This window comes from Opisthocomus hoazin, chromosome 6 (assembly GCF_030867145.1).
Source record: "Opisthocomus hoazin isolate bOpiHoa1 chromosome 6, bOpiHoa1.hap1, whole genome shotgun sequence".
In the NCBI taxonomy this organism is placed as follows: Eukaryota; Metazoa; Chordata; class Aves; order Opisthocomiformes; family Opisthocomidae; genus Opisthocomus; species Opisthocomus hoazin.
Window position 1 is genome coordinate 5,610,216 of NC_134419.1, and position 15,084 is coordinate 5,625,299.

Sequence of the window (15,084 nt, forward strand, 5' to 3'; positions counted from 1 at the left end):
AATTAATTGCAAAGATCATTTCAATAGCTGGTATTGTAAATTATCAAAATAAAAGGACCTCTTACTATGTTATTTTAAAGTAATTAAAGTTCAGAATGACCCTGTGGCTTGTCTTTGCTGAACGTGAAGAAATGTAGCACATGGGTAAACGCTGTAGCGAACGAAAGGAAAACTGCCTTTTTGTGACCTTCGAGAGTACGTTAATGTCATCCCTTACCTACTAATGCACTTCAGATGAGTTCAGAAAGACCTTCTCCTTTCTTCGCCTATGCAAGAAAACTCAGATAAGGGCTTTAATTTTTTTTTTTTATATACTATTAAACCAAAATTGCTTTTGCCTGGGAGAAAAGCAGGGGGATTGAAACTGGCCTAAGGCGATCCCCATCGTTACCTCCCTATTAGACATTACAGCCTCTCTGCATGTTGCTGTTAAGACAGGATGACCTGAAAAGGTTTTAGCAATGCTTATGAAGGTCTGGTGGGGATGGACCCCACTGTCCCCATGGTGGGAGCCTCCCTGACTGTCTGCCGAATGTGTCCTCTTCTAGTCTTCCAAAGTTCTGCCATCCTTTGATATAAATGGCTGTTTTGTACAGTCAAGTGCCTCCTCAGCATCTAAACAAGACTGTCGGAGCATTATATCTTTTCTTTTCTGATAGCAGCATCAGAAACACACCATATATATAATGAAAGTTATTTGTGGCACGTCTCCCAGGTAAAAGGCTGGGCTGGTTTGTGCAATCAGGCACAACAACAATTTCGCTCTGATAGGTGAGGTCGTTTGGGGGGGGAGGCATGCGAGAGAGATTTAAGCGGCAAGCAAGGCACACCGCGTTAGAGGTGAAATTAAAGAACCTTTCTCAAAGGTGTTATGTTCCAAAAGTGATATATATAAAAGTTATGGTTCCATTTATAACATTATGAATTGAACTTGTCTAAAATGTGTGTTGGAGCCTTGCCTCTAAACCTGAATTAACTCTCTGAACCTCTGGCTCGCAATGCTAGCCGTGCTGTCGCTAGCGATGCAGTCACCTTCAAGATGATGAGCCGTGAAGTGAAGTCTTGGGGCTCTTCAAGAGCATGGAAATATGAGCTCTGAGGGGCTGGGCTGGGCAGCGAGCTCACTCCAGCAAAGCCTGGGTGGGAGTTTGCAGCATCACTTTGGGACTATTCCCATCACAAAGCTCTTTTCCAGGACACTAAAGAACCTTTCACTGCCAGCGTAACTCCTCGTTTACAACCTTTATGCATCTAAAATCAGGATCAGATTAACTCAGTGTAAACAAACTTAGGCACCCACTTTTCCTCTCTGATAGCAATACAGGATTCGTTTCCACTTCAAATGTCTTTGGCCCAACGAGGGGAATTAATTTGTGGCTGCAGAATGCATTGATCTTTTAAATAGCACCTGAAGAGCACATTCAGTAACGTGGCTGTCTGCATGAGCTTAGCTCCAGGGGGAAGTTATATTACAAGAGCTAACAGAACATTGTTTTGTCCAGCAATTTACATTTGTACTTTCTTTATATGTAGATTTTTATTTTTAGTATATTCATACGGTTTTTGCTGCAGGGGATGCAGTTACTTAAAAGATTCATCCTTTTTTATGCCAATATTCTATTTATAATTTTTTGTAGTACATTATTCATACAATGCTGTAAATCTGAGGTTTGTTCCTGACTGGAAGACCATGAACATCTAAAGGCAGAGTCCTGTTCTTTTTTATTCTGTTCGATGAACCATACCCCCAAAGTTGTATCCGAGGTTCTTGCTGTCACGCATTAAGCGATGTGACTGACACCTGCCATGTGCTGCTTGTTCTCTCAGGGTTCCCCAGGGAAAAGTGCAGGGCAGACAGCCTTTCATTCAGGGGCAGGGTGGGGTTTTTTAAATTATAGAGACGGTTGCAATGTACAGCGATTATAGAGATGTTAGATCTGGCAAGATAAGAAATTGTGCCTAGCAATTGGAGCCCTGCCCTTGGAAAGTTTGCCATTTCACACGTGCTTTCGCAGCACACATGGGCTTTCTCAGCTCATCCTCTCTGCAAGCGCTGGAGAGATTTCTCTGCCCAGGAGCTTGGTAAAGTAACTTCTGTTTTGCCAAGGAAGCAAAGCTGGGTATCAAGGTCTTCATCTCTGAACTTCAAAATCCCGGCACAGACACCTTCAAGAGAAGAGTTTAGGTTTGGAAGATGGCTTTATATTGTGTAGCAAACAGAAGACATGAGTAGAAGGATTAAAAAGGATAGCACAGACATAATGAGTTTGCTGTAGTTTACGCTGCTGAGCAGATGCTCTGTGCTAGATGGTGTTTCTGCAGCCTTGAAGGCCTCGTGCCTGTATGCGCTGTATTACTGCAGGGCAGGGAGAGGATGCTGCAGGCTGTAGCCGACCCTGGTCACCATCCCCCATGCCAGCAAGGTGACAGCAAACATCACCTGCAGGTGCTGGCAGTAATGGGCGCCGACATGGTGACGGTCCCACAGCACAGGCAGCAGTCGTGTCCCTGTAACAGGGCTGACCCACCTCTGCAACCACCAGCATGCTTTTCCTCTGCACACCAGCTGTGCATCTCGTTTCCTGAGGTTCAACTGTTTTTCATCCCCAGCTAAAAATTCTCCGGCCACGGAGTGCATTGCAAGGACCAACAAAGCTGTCTGTCATTTACATGCGTTGGGCACGTGTCCCTGCTACTGAACCCAGTGGCTGCAGAGAGGTGTGGAAAAGGGCCGCCTAAGGACCAGAAGACGACCACAGCTCTAGCGCTGGACATGCCAGCCCTCGTTTGTTGTCAACGAATACTGAACCTGCCTGATAGCATACATTCTACCAGAGAACGCAGCCTGAAACACATGAGCAATTATATGGGCTGTAGTGCTAAAAAAGAAGTGTGAACCTAAGTGTGGGATCAGGGCCGTACTGCAGAGACAATGTTGTAGCTTGGACAGATAAAAAACCTGAAACACTGCAAGGCTTTTAAATCCATTTTCTTGACTGCTACAATGCTTCAATGGGGCTCATCTTAAAGCTTCCGAAGGAGCCACATGGGTACCTGCATTGGCTCCTCCTAAACAGCGCTCTGTCCTGTGCGCTTTTTGAATGCAGGGATCAATAATACTGCATTTGCTTAAATTTCTCGTTCGTGCCAGTGAAGCAAGACAGAGCAAGCGGCTCGATGGTGGAACCAGTGATCCTATCTCCCCCTCTGCTGGAAATCCATGATATGGCCTCCTGGCAGAAAAAGAGGGAGATGTGCGGGGAACCGGGCTGGGGTGGCTGCCCTGACCCTCCTGGCGACAGAATAAAGCATAAAAACTGAGCCGAAATCCCTTCCAGCACAAGATGGTGCCCTGCTATCCTCTCGTTCCAGTTTTTCTGGGTTCTGAAGTGTTTTTTCAGATATACGGACCCTACTGCGTCGCACCTAGGAGCAGCCGTTTCCTTCTGTGCCCAGTCTCCTTCCCCCAGTGCTGTCCCCCAGTAGCTGTGAGAAGGGAAAATATCTTGTCAGCCTACCCCCAGTCTGTAGTATTACAACACTGGGCTAACATTATCACCAGTCATGCCATGGGCAATACCTGAATCTGGTTGTCTTCCAAAGAAGACTGGGTTGCCCTAGAATTTCCCTGGTCTTCTCCAGTCATGTTGCCCCACATTTCTAAAAGCCTGAAAGATTAGGAATACATCATATTCCCAAGATCTGCTGTTTTTTCTGGTCTCTCTTTCATGCCTCTGTGAAATCCAAAAAAGTCCCAAATCTGTATAATATACCTATAGCCTATGACACATCCCACTGGTCACTAAGTAGCTGAAGAGAGTAATGCAGGGAAAATAAGGCTGAATGCTCTGCTTGCTGCCCTTGGCCTGACGTGTCTGTATGAGCTACTAATTGCATCACTGCAAAAACCCCATCCAAATAAAAAAAAAAATTTAGATATTTAAACAGGCTGAAATTGTGTGTGCTGGGGAGATGGTGCAGGCTTAGGAAGTCTTTGGTGCTGTTGCACTTAGTAATGGTTTTTGGTTTTACTCGAGTCGGGGCTGCGCCTGGGAACGCCCGTTCTGGGTCGGTGCCTCCGATACACAAACCCAGATCAAACCCCAAGCTCCTGCTCCTAACTCCTGGCTGTTTCATAGCGGCGGCGGACAAGGCGGTCGTTGTGTTTTGCTGGGACGTTGCTGTTCGTGGCACTTGGCGTGGTGGGGACCGACGGGCGGCAGCAGCGCTGCGGGGAGAGGTGGGGCAGGAGCAGAACGGCTATCTGAGGAGTTACCTGCATTCCCTCCAGCATTTCAGGGAGGGTGTAAAGTCCTGCTTTGTCGTCGCCTGACGTATCTGTCTAGTTTCTCTAAGGAAATTGTGCCATGTGGCCCATTAAAAGGTGGCTTACCCAGAGCGGTGCCAGCTCTTTATCATCAGGTGTTTCCCAGAAAGGACCAGAGCCAGAGAAAAAAGTCGGCTCCCACTTCTGCGGTGTTTGATCTATGCAACACCACAGCTACATCGCGCTCCACCGGCAGTTATTACAGCCCAGTGCGATTTATGGCAGCCCTGGGGCTGCTGTCGAACGGAGCTGAGGCAAGTGGGGGTCCCACCAGGGCTACCAATCACAAAATGCATGTTTTAAAAAAACTTCTGGCATTTTCTTTTTAGTTTTAGAGCCCATAGAGAGGAATCTGCCTTGTCCTTTTCCGCAAGACCACAGCTCTAAAGTCATAACCTCCCGATTCTCCAACAGTGCTTTAATTCACGACCCGTGTTCGTGCCACTGGGTGGGTCATAAATCCTCCCCACTACCTGTACACAAAGCTGGCATTCATTTTCATCACGCCGCGACTCCAGCCTGGGCTTGCGGGACTTCCCTGCCAGCTCCCGGCTCGGTGGGACACCCGCCCCTTTCTTCTCTGAGACCACCGCGCAGCAGCAGGGCTTTTCATGTGGCGAGGAATGAGACTTGCACTTTGAGTCATGTCTCCGACGACCGAGTCTTTTTTTTTTCTTCGAATCCCCCCCCCCCCTTTTTTTTTTGCTTTCCTCAAGGTTGGCTCTGGACAGCAGGGTCAGGTTAGGCTGGGAGAGCATCGATCCCGCTCTCAAGAGCGGTAGGGATGCTTGAGGGCAAGGTTTTCCCTGATGTTCACGTGCAGAAGGAGGATGTCCCTCCACAAGTCACGTACCACAGCATTACCTTCAAACCACTGGAGAGAAATCTGGGACACCTTCAGACAATCACAAGCACACAGTTTGCCATCAGGTGCCACAGGTCACAGATGTGGTTTATCAGTCCCTTATCCCCTATCCGGGCAATTCTGTGGGAATGGTGTACGTGACAGGTTCCATGCCCTGGTATGTGGGATTAGGATCAGCTGGTGATGGTTAAGTATTGCCCAGGTGCCAATGACTCCTATTGTCAGCTGCCTCCAAATACCGCCCAGCACCCAGGCTCCATGCAGCAGGCTTTTCTCTGATTGAAGGAAAACATCAAGTGCTCCTGCAGGGCTACAAGGATGATGAGGGGACTGGAACATCTCCCCTATGAGGAGAGGCTGAGGGAGCTGGGCTTGTTCAGCCTGAAGAAGAGAAGGCTGAGAGGGGACCTAATAAATGCTTATAAATATCTGAAGGGTGGGTGTCAGGAGGATGGGGCCAAGCTCTTTTCAGTGGTGCCCAGTGACAGGACAAGGGGCAATGGGCACAAACTGAGGCACAGGAAGTTCTGTCTGAACATGAGGAAGAACTTCTTCCCTCTGAGGGTGACGGAGCACTGGAACAGGCTGCCCAGGGAGGCTGTGGAGTCTCCTTCTCTGGAGATAATCAAGACCCGCCTGGACGCGGTGCTGTGCAGCCTGCTCTGGGTGACCCTGCTTCAGCAGGAGGGTTGGACTAGATGACCCACAGAGGTCCCTTCCAACCCCTACTATTCTGTGATTCTGTGATTCTGTGCAGAAAAAGAGGATATAATATTTGATCAGCTATGGAGGGAAAAAGAAAGTCCTGGGGCTCTCTATTCTCTGCTTGCCAAGCTAACCAGCAGTGCTTTTCCTGGGAGATGTGCTCTGTAGAAACACGGGCTCAATGTTTGGACAGATTCTTTCAGGCTGTTCTCCAGGGCAGAAATATCCAGTGATGGGAAAAGTCTTATTTGCCCTATTTTAACTGATCTGTCCTTAGGACTTTGAGAAACACCTGACCATGAAAAGGAGCTGCTTCACCAGGGAATAAGTGTGGGCTTCAGCAAGGATGACTCTTTTTGCTGGGCTCTGCTGTCCAGAGATGAAGAGAGCATTTGGTCCCTACAGGGAAATGTCTCTTTTAATCACTCGGAGGTCTCTGGCTTCGGCTTGGAGAAGAGCCTGGTGCAGGCTGGGCTGATGCAGTAGGGTGGGTGTCACCCATGGGAGACCTGTGAAGAGGTGGGGTGAGGATTATTGCTGGGCTTGGTGGGACTCCTCTGCTCCCCCCAGGTGTGAGAAGGGACCTGAGAACTGCTGTGTGTATGGATACCATGTGGACATAAGGACATGGGTGCTGTAGAGGCACCCGTGCTGAGGGAAAGAGCTATTCTTTCCCTCAAAAATCAAACCAAACCTGCTTCTTCCCTTCCTGAGCCCACCCAAACCCTACCACGGTGTTGACGTTTGTGGTTCGGAGACTGCGCGAGCCGGGTCAAGGAAGGGTGGCCGGGCCGGGCCGGGCTGTGCTCTGCCCTGCCTGGGTGAGGCTCTCCCCGCCCCGGGGGCAGACCCATGCCTTGGCCCAGGTGTGTTTTCGGGCTCGCCCCGCCTCGCCCGGTGCTGCAGCAAGGACGGGCGACGGAGCGAGGAGCAGCCAGGGCAGGAGCTGGCCGGAGGCAGGGAAAGATGCTGCCGGGCTGAACCGCCGGAGCCGGCGTGGAGCGGCCAAGGGATGGACGTGGTAACTGCCGGGCGCTGGTCCTTTCCACCCTCACCACAGCGATGGGCTGCTCTGTCTCCTCTGCCCCTGGCCCGCGTGAAATGTTTGCTGCTTGGTTTTTCTGCTGCTGATATGTAGCTTTGGGGCTGTTATCTCCATAAAGTGCCGGGAGCAGTTTAACCTTGGGGTTAGGCTGCTCTCCATGGGGACCACAAAGGGACAGCTTCTCTGCCCCAAAGTGGGGGTTGAGGGGCTCTCAGTGCTTGGTTTCTCCCCCTCCTCGCTCTGAAACGGGCTGTGGTTGCTGCCTCTTCTTTTAACAAAACGTAGAGGTGGTTTTCTTTTTTATTTTTATTTTTTTTTCTGGGAGAAGCCAGCGGGTTAATGAGTAGATGGTATCTGCGGCATGCTCTCGTCAGCGTGCCCAGGGTGCCTGGGCTCTGCTCCAGCCTCCCCGCTGCCGGGCAGAGGGCAGAGCCGATTAAACATTTACCCGCGGGAGCTCCCTTGCAAATCAAGATAAAGAATGGATGGAACCAGAAAAATTTCGGGAGGGGAACCTGCAGTGCTTCCTCTTGGCTGTCCTGTGTGCCACATCTTGAGTGGGGTTTCTCTTCCTGTGTGGATTTGTTTTAGAAAAGCAACTGCAGAAAACTAATAAGAATTAGGATTCCTTTTGGCTAGTCCTTGGTATCAGCACAAACCTCCAGCTGCTGCTCTTTCTAAAAGGTATCCTTATCATAGGCTTAATATGAGCTTTATTCTGCTTCCTAGGATGATATTAATGTCAGAAAAGCTTTTTATTTATAGGGAGAAAATATGGAAAGTTTAGCTGTCCCCTGACTCCGTAATGCTCATAGCTTTCCAGCCCATGGAAGTTTCTTTCCTTTTTATTCTCTCCCTCTCTCATCTTGCGTGGGCTTTTGCCAAATGTGTTATTATTCACAGTGAATTATTTGGCCAGATGTAGCTGTAATACACATTGTGAGCTTTTGGCAACCCTTTAAATTTATTACTGTATTCTCCCCGCTTGTCAACTGGTCTAATTTATCGGTGAGCACCTCTCCCTGCTGCACTGAACCCTCCCCTGGCTGGTGGGGTACTGGGGCTGGGACCTCACGTGTGTCCCACCACACCTGCCTGCGACCCGCTTGGCACCACATATAGGCTGATCATCACCCTCAGCTAGCTGAAGGTGTGCAGGTCGAGCCGGAGAGTCGCTTGGAAGGCTCTGTGATTTGAAACAGTCCTGGCTTTAATGGAAAATCATCCCCGCAGAGGCCAGGAGAACTCATTGCACCTCAGAGGGTGGTGCTAAGCTCAGCCCTCCGCAAGGAAGTGGCAGTTGCAGGAGCTTTGTGGGGAGGGAGAAGGAGCATCTGGCCATGGAGTGCAGCTTAACCCCATCCTCCTTCGGTGTGCTCAGCCGGGGCTGCACATGTCCCTCCTGTGCTGGGTCTGCTCGTGGCATCGGTACCAAGATCCAGCGGGCTGCAAACCAGGGGAAACTATATTCCTCTTGCCCATGGTGAAGAGCACCAGGAGTGCATGAAGGGTAGATAACCCTCCAGTTAATTAGGCAAATCGTTTGAAGCTGCCATTTCAAGGCAAAAGGAATAACAACTTGAGGGGGGGGGGGGAAGGGAGGCTTATATCTATCCCTCTTTAATTAAAGGCAGGGCCAAGCTAGTGACTGTCACAGAATCACAGCATGGTCGGGGTTGGAAGGGACCTCTGTGGGTCACCCAGTCCAACCCCCTGCTGAAGCAGGGTCACCTACAGCAGGCTGCACAGGACCTCGTCCAGGTGGGTCTTGAATATCTCCAGAGAAGGAGACACCGCAACCTCCCTGGGCAGCCTGTGCCAGTGCTCCGTCACCCTCAGAGGGAAGAAGTTCTTCCTCATGTTCAGACGGAACTTCCTGTGCTTCAGTTTGTGCCTGTTGCCCCCTGTCCTGTCACTGGGCACCACTGAAAAGAGTCTGGCCCCATCCTCCTGACACCCACCCTTGAGATATTTATAAGCATTTCTAAGGTCCCCTCACAGCCTTCTTTTCTTCAGGCTGAACAAGCCCAGCTCCCTCAGCCTCTCCTCGCAGGAGAGATGCTCCAGTCCCCTCACCATCCTCGTAGCTCTCTGCTGGACTCTCTCCAGTCACAGCCGCTTCTGTCACAGCCAGGGCCAGGGAAGGGCCTGACTGAAAGCTCTGTTTCGCAGGTGGTGGCTCATTGAGACATGCAGGTACTTTCTGTTTTCTGTTTCCTTTGTCTCCGAGGGCACTGATGAGGAACTGTGTGCTACAGTGAAGAAATTCAGTAAACAGCGTTGAACTCTTCAACCGTTGCCGCAGCACGTGCAAAAGCTCGGTGCAATTGCATTAGGGCATCTCGCTGCTTTATTTCCTGTCTGGCATCGCTGGAGGGATGGGGTACATGTGGGATTATTTTTTTTTTCCAAAATCTGATTCATCCTTCGCATGCTTCTGAAAACTCTCGTTCCCATCGGCTCACCCCTAGATTAGGCTGTCTGGGCAGCTGACACGGCATCGCGCTGCTGACCACTAATATGAAATATAATTGGAGCAATTCAAACCTCTCCCCCAAGGGTTGGTTCTTTACATCATGCACTACCCTGTGAAAGTAATAAAGTCAGTGAAAGGGGTTATTCAAGAGAAATTGTCAGTGTTTAATAAATCGTGCAATTAAATGCAATAAAACCTCTGTATGCTATTCATCTGTTCTGCCTTAACACTTAAGGCTGGGGCTTTTTTCAGAATAACGAAGTTCTGTCCTAGATAATTTTTTCCAATTTCCTCATTAGACAGGTTCTCCTGAAGCCTTACAGTTCTCCGCACTGAACCAAGCTGCCAGAGTAGTGCACCTAATGTAATCATGGCATATAAAAAGTTATAGAGCAGTTCAAGGACTTAAGTAGCTCGTAAATTTTTCTTCATATTTTCTCCGTAGTTCAGTTCAGGGCTGAATTTAAGCCACAGCATTGCAGGCAAAAATTGTGGTCCCCTTTCTCCAGCATGGGATGGTGAGATGCCTGGGGACAAAGATCTGAAACAAAAATATTCTTTAAGCACCCTTTTAAACTATGCTGTCACTGATTAGCTCTCTTTCTTCAAAATCATATATAGGAAGGGCTCTGGTAACTGTACGGGAGAGAAATTGAGTATCTTAGCCGGTCTTCATCACTTGGACTGGGAGATGCTCTTACTGGCCTTGTGTGTCATGTGTTTGAGTTGTATGTCTTCTGCTTCCTGGGGTGGGAATAATGGCGAGGGGAGAAGCATCCGAAGAGCTATGGGCACCCTGAGCTGAAGCAACATGGGGGAGGAAGAAGGTTTTGTCCCAGAGGTCATTTGGAGCCCATCAAGGAGGATATTTGGTGCTTCTCTTCTCATGGTGGAGTTTCCGAGAGGAAGCAGAGGATGGACTGGGGACCTCCAGAGCAGCTCCAACCTCTCCCATGGCTGGTGCTTGTGTACTGAAAATAAGTGCTGCTTTCCTACCCAGCAGGTGCATAAACAGTATCACAGCACCTCTGCCGCGATGCTCTGATATTCATTTTACTGTTTGCCAGGTCCTTCTAAGGGAGATTCTCCAACGCTGAGTGATGTTGGGGAGCAGGAGCCATCTCCACTGGTCCCACTGGCTTTGCTTGTTTGTGTTTCCATGCTCTGCTCCTTTGTTTTCCCCCTTTCTCAGCTCTGTTACCTTCATCAGCAGTGATTTGTGAGCCTTTGGAGGATCCTTTGAATAAGCTAATTCTCCCCTCCTGCTTTTCCACCAGGCTCTGCATATCCTTTAGTGATCAGGATGAGGTCTGTGGCCTCTTTCTCTCTGAAACGATCATGATCGTATAAATTGCCTGTTGCCACCTCTGAAGGCAGATGTTCTGTGCTCTCCTCTCTTCCTCCTCCCAGGAAGGTGTGACTGATTTCAGAGCCCTCAGAGCAAAATTGCAAAATGACTCCAACTTGGCCAACAAGCTGGTGCAGCCATACAAGAAGCCTCCCACCAAAATCCCTCCCAAGCTGGGCTCTGGAGGTAACCTCGTGTCCAGCCCTCTGCCCCTGCGTAAGGAAGAAGTGATGACACTAAACCCCAAGGATGAACCTGCCCGTCCTGCCGCCCGACCCTCTGCGCTCACCCAGTGCAACCCCTTGACATGGCCTCGAGCCAAGCTGGGTTATGTGAAGCCAATGGGGCACAGCGAAGAGCACAAAGCCAATGTCTCGGAGAAAGGGCTGAGTTCTCCTAAGAGCGATCCAGAGAAACCTCTCCCATCCTATTGCACTGACCAGCAAGGATCAGCCCAAACATCTCCAGAGGACACTCCAGTCCAAAATTCTTTCCACCATGCCCTACAGATCTGGGAAAACACTTTATCCCGCGGAAAGAAAGTAAGTGGAATGCTTCCAGCCCAACGGGCAGCAAACTTATACGTGCACCCTTGCCTGGAGCAGAGGGCGATGCGTGCTCCGGCTGCGTCGGGCAGCAGCAGGATGCAACCATCCGGAAGCGAGCCCACGCTGGACCTGCTGGCCCAGAAGAAGGATGCTCTGCACAGCAGCGGGCCAGCTCTTCCCCAGGCTCCCATAGGACACAGGGGCTCTGATGAAGCTGCTCTTGAGAGCGTGGTGGCCACTATTTTCTGCCAGCCGGGTTATCGCACACCAGGAGAGCAATCTCACCCTCAGAAAGGTATAGTAATTTATACTCTTACCAATGAGCATATATATATATATGCATATGAGCATATATGTATGTAGGTGCTCTGAAAGTGCAGGATAACGCAGGTGAAGAGAAAAGCTGTTATGAGCTGGTACCCTCAAACAAGAGGCCAAACTGTCCCATTGGTGTGCTCTCTTCTTTCTTTGGTGGTCCTGGAGATGAGAAACGGGCCCCGAACTGTGCTGAGCTTGGGTAAGGGGAGGGCTCCCCACTCCACTGAATTTAAACTCACTTTAAGAAATAGTCCACATCTTGAGAGTAGGATGAAGAGTGAGGACAGGGGAGTATCTTCAGTTCTGGTCTGCTTTGGCCTTTCGCAATTACAAAGTAAATGTGGCTACACCCTGCTATTTGGTTTTCACACAGTGATAGAAAGGCTTGGCTTTTCTGCAAAGACAGTTTTGTTCAAATTAAAATGGCTTAAACCTGAAACCCCCTTCTACACCCTCCCAGCTTTGCAAAAGGTCATATTTGAGCTCAGAGAGCATATTCTCCTTGAAATATTTCTTACAGAAACCGGTGCTAGGAAACTCAAATGCCGCGAAGTTCCCCTTGCTAACGTCACGCCGCGTGATGGGGCACTGAAAAGATTAAGTCTTTGTTTACCCTGGAAAGCTACCTTGCTCGGACTGTGTATGGAAAACAGCTATGCCACTAAATCCTGGCAGATTAAACTGTTATCGGTACAGAAAATTAGGCTAGTATTTTATAGTGCAGAGGAAGAGAGCTGTCAAGAGCTGAGGCCCCAACATGGTTAACTTTGTAAAAAATATGTAAAAATGGACATTTCCATTTACTTTTCCATTCTGGTAACATGGTAAGAGCCCCGCTGTGTAACGGGGATGCTGAAATTGGGAGGAAGCAGAGCTGGTTGGAAATGTTTCTGTATAACAACTAATGATCCTGCACGGGTTTTTGCTTAAATGAGGGCAAATTGCTGCCTGTCCTTCTGCTTCTCTTGGGCAGAACTGGAGCGTCCTGTCTGCCAGCCCAGAGCAGGAAAATGGTCTGACAGCCCTGGGAGCAAATGGCCAAGAGTTAAACTTCTCCCTTCAGCTGAATCCCTGGGTCCAGCCCCTGCGAAGCCAGCAAGACCCCCGAAGTTTGATCTCAGTCCTTTCCGAAGTGCCGTGCTTTCAGTCCACAGAGGGAATGAAACAAGTAAGAGATTTCTAGTCTTTCTCCCCAAAACTGTTCTGCAGAAAATTAATAATAATTTGTAATTTATTGACATCTATAAGGCCGCGATTCCAAGCACATGGAAATAAGACGTTGTTACTTGTTTCTAACATCCTTAAACATTGAAAAGAGCCCAGCAGTTTCAGTGAGACTGATTTTTGCTCTTAATCTGGAAAAGGGATCTGGTTTTCCAGGTTGGACGTGATCCCTCATGCAGAAACCTGCTTCCCTCCCAACTGGAGAGTGTTGTGAGTGGTTTACAGCTGGCTGTAAAGTAGCAGCAGCTGAGTACTAGGTGAGCTGATCTTTATCACCCCTTTTCAATGGGAAATGCCTTGACTCCGCAGCACACAACTGTGGGAAGGCACAATAAAATTGGAAGAAACTGGTCTGCTAATCCCCCTCCTCCTGTTTTAAACACAACAGAGGGCAACGTCGTTAAATGTTCCAACATCAAGAAATGCGAAAGTTCAGTTTCCCATAATAAAACCCTTTTGATGTTGCATAATAGAATATTCTGGACCACTTATTAAGCTGCTAAATAGTGTTTCTTTATAGATACAGGCTTAATTATAGCCAGATCTTAAGGCACAACTTTTGCTGAATTCAAAGAGAGCTGCTTTTCAAGGAACGGCTTGGCTAAACTCTCTGGCTTTACTGTGCCAGTGCTTGTTGGTCTGCCCAGGCCTTGATAAGAAGAGGGAAAGAGAGAGGCTTTCACTGAAACACTCTTCTAACTGACTTGCCTTTTCTAAATATATCAATTTGATGGAGGAAACTACTTACATTTATATGTCATCAACTCCATGCTCTCTCAATATTGCTCAATTATTGATCCCTAGAAAGCCTGAGGTTGTTGCCTGGAAACGTGAAATAATGACATATTAACACAGCCGCATCCTCAGTTTCTGCTGGCAATCTTATTTCACGCCTCGCCTTTGTGTGTGGCGTGCTGCCCCGAGGAAGGTCTGTCCCCATCGCACCTCCCCGTTGCCGCAGCCTGTGTTCTGCAGGAGAGCGGTCTCGCCCTCAAACGCTCATCCTCTGTGTGTTTGTGTGCAGCTGCTGGCGAAGAGGATTACTTGATTCCTGGAAGGTGAGCGTGCGGCGAGGCAACGTGCGGCTCGTAGGTGACGGGAGCATCCCCATCCCGTGATGCTGAAGCATCCCCGTGCAGCCTGGAGGGAGCGTCCCATTCCCAGAGGCAGTGACTTGCTCCAGGGATTGTGCGAACCTAGCTGGGAAGCTCAATGTTGGCTGGGATGACCTTCTCCTAGAGCAGAAAGATTCATCCCTATTTTCTCCTCTGGGCTTTTCGAACAGCATGGAGAGCCTTGCCCATGTGTCATTAGGTGTGGTTTAGCTGGTCAGAGGGAAAACTCTGCCACTGCTTTGGTTGCATCCGCCCACCACGCATTTTTGCCTTCCTATTTTCCATGTACTCAAGCTTGGTGTTTTCAGAAACGCGAGGCTTTTGAGAACTGTTGCTGAAACAAAGCCCTGGCATAAGCTGCAGGTGTTGGGGGTATTTTCTGCCGGCAGCGGAGGAGCTTGCCCTCCTGCGTGTTTGTGCAGCCAGCCCAGCCAGGCTACAGGAGCTGCTGCTCCCACTCCCCATCCCCAGGACTTCAGCTGTCTCCAGATGCTGAAGTGAGATGTTTACTGAGTGATGGTCCAGACTCGCTCACCAGAGGACGTGAACTGATCGGTTCAGCTTCTGCAGCCGCAAATTTCTGAAACAGCTCAAAAACCTTACAAACACAATTGGGTTTGTATGCAAGGGGATCCTGACTTTTTCTGCTACGTCTCTGATTTGTCATGAGTGGTTGCGTAGTGGTCCTGGTTCTGTGCCACAAAAACAGCAAAAGTGGAGAAAAATATTCATATATATGTTTTGTCTTAGCTGCATCAATATACAGCTGGGAAAATGGGAAACAGAGTGGCTGAACCAAAGCAAAAAGAGACAAATTCTTAAAATACTTTCTGTGCCCAAACAATGAACTCTTGCAGCTAAAGACACAACAAGTTGTGCTTTTCACATCGTGAGGTGTTCCTGCTGGTGTTGGCTGGTGTTTTGTTCAATTTTTCACCTGTACTTGTCAGCAGAGAACTGGTCAAAAAATAAGCAGCTCCAAAACTGTCATGCACCACAAGGAAGCTGTCCCAGTAATACATTGCAGCAAGATTAGCTATCTTCCTCTAATACTTGTGGTGTGGTCTCTACAATAGGTCACTTGTTAAATATTAACCATGTGGTAACCGGGGA

General features: G+C 48.9%; 1 protein-coding gene across 6 annotated transcripts in view; it reads left to right on the forward strand.

Annotated features, from left to right (window-relative positions):
- The first annotated feature begins 6,827 nt into the window (after positions 1-6,827).
- FYB2 (FYN binding protein 2) overlaps positions 6,828-15,084 on the forward strand; it is a 29,397-nt gene continuing 21,140 nt past the window's right edge. For 4 of the 6 annotated variants that reach the window (XM_075424414.1, XM_075424415.1, XM_075424416.1 and 1 more), the window contains exons 1-3: positions 8,844-11,609; positions 12,606-12,800; positions 13,881-13,914. In XM_075424414.1, the coding sequence (XP_075280529.1) occupies positions 10,796-11,609; positions 12,606-12,800; positions 13,881-13,914 (1,043 nt within the window). In that variant the 5' untranslated portion in view covers positions 8,844-10,795. Of the gene's footprint in view, positions 6,919-8,843; positions 11,610-12,605; positions 12,801-13,880; positions 13,915-15,084 lie in introns of those variants that run through there. The other 2 variants (XM_075424417.1, XM_075424418.1) reach the window with 2 other exon arrangements.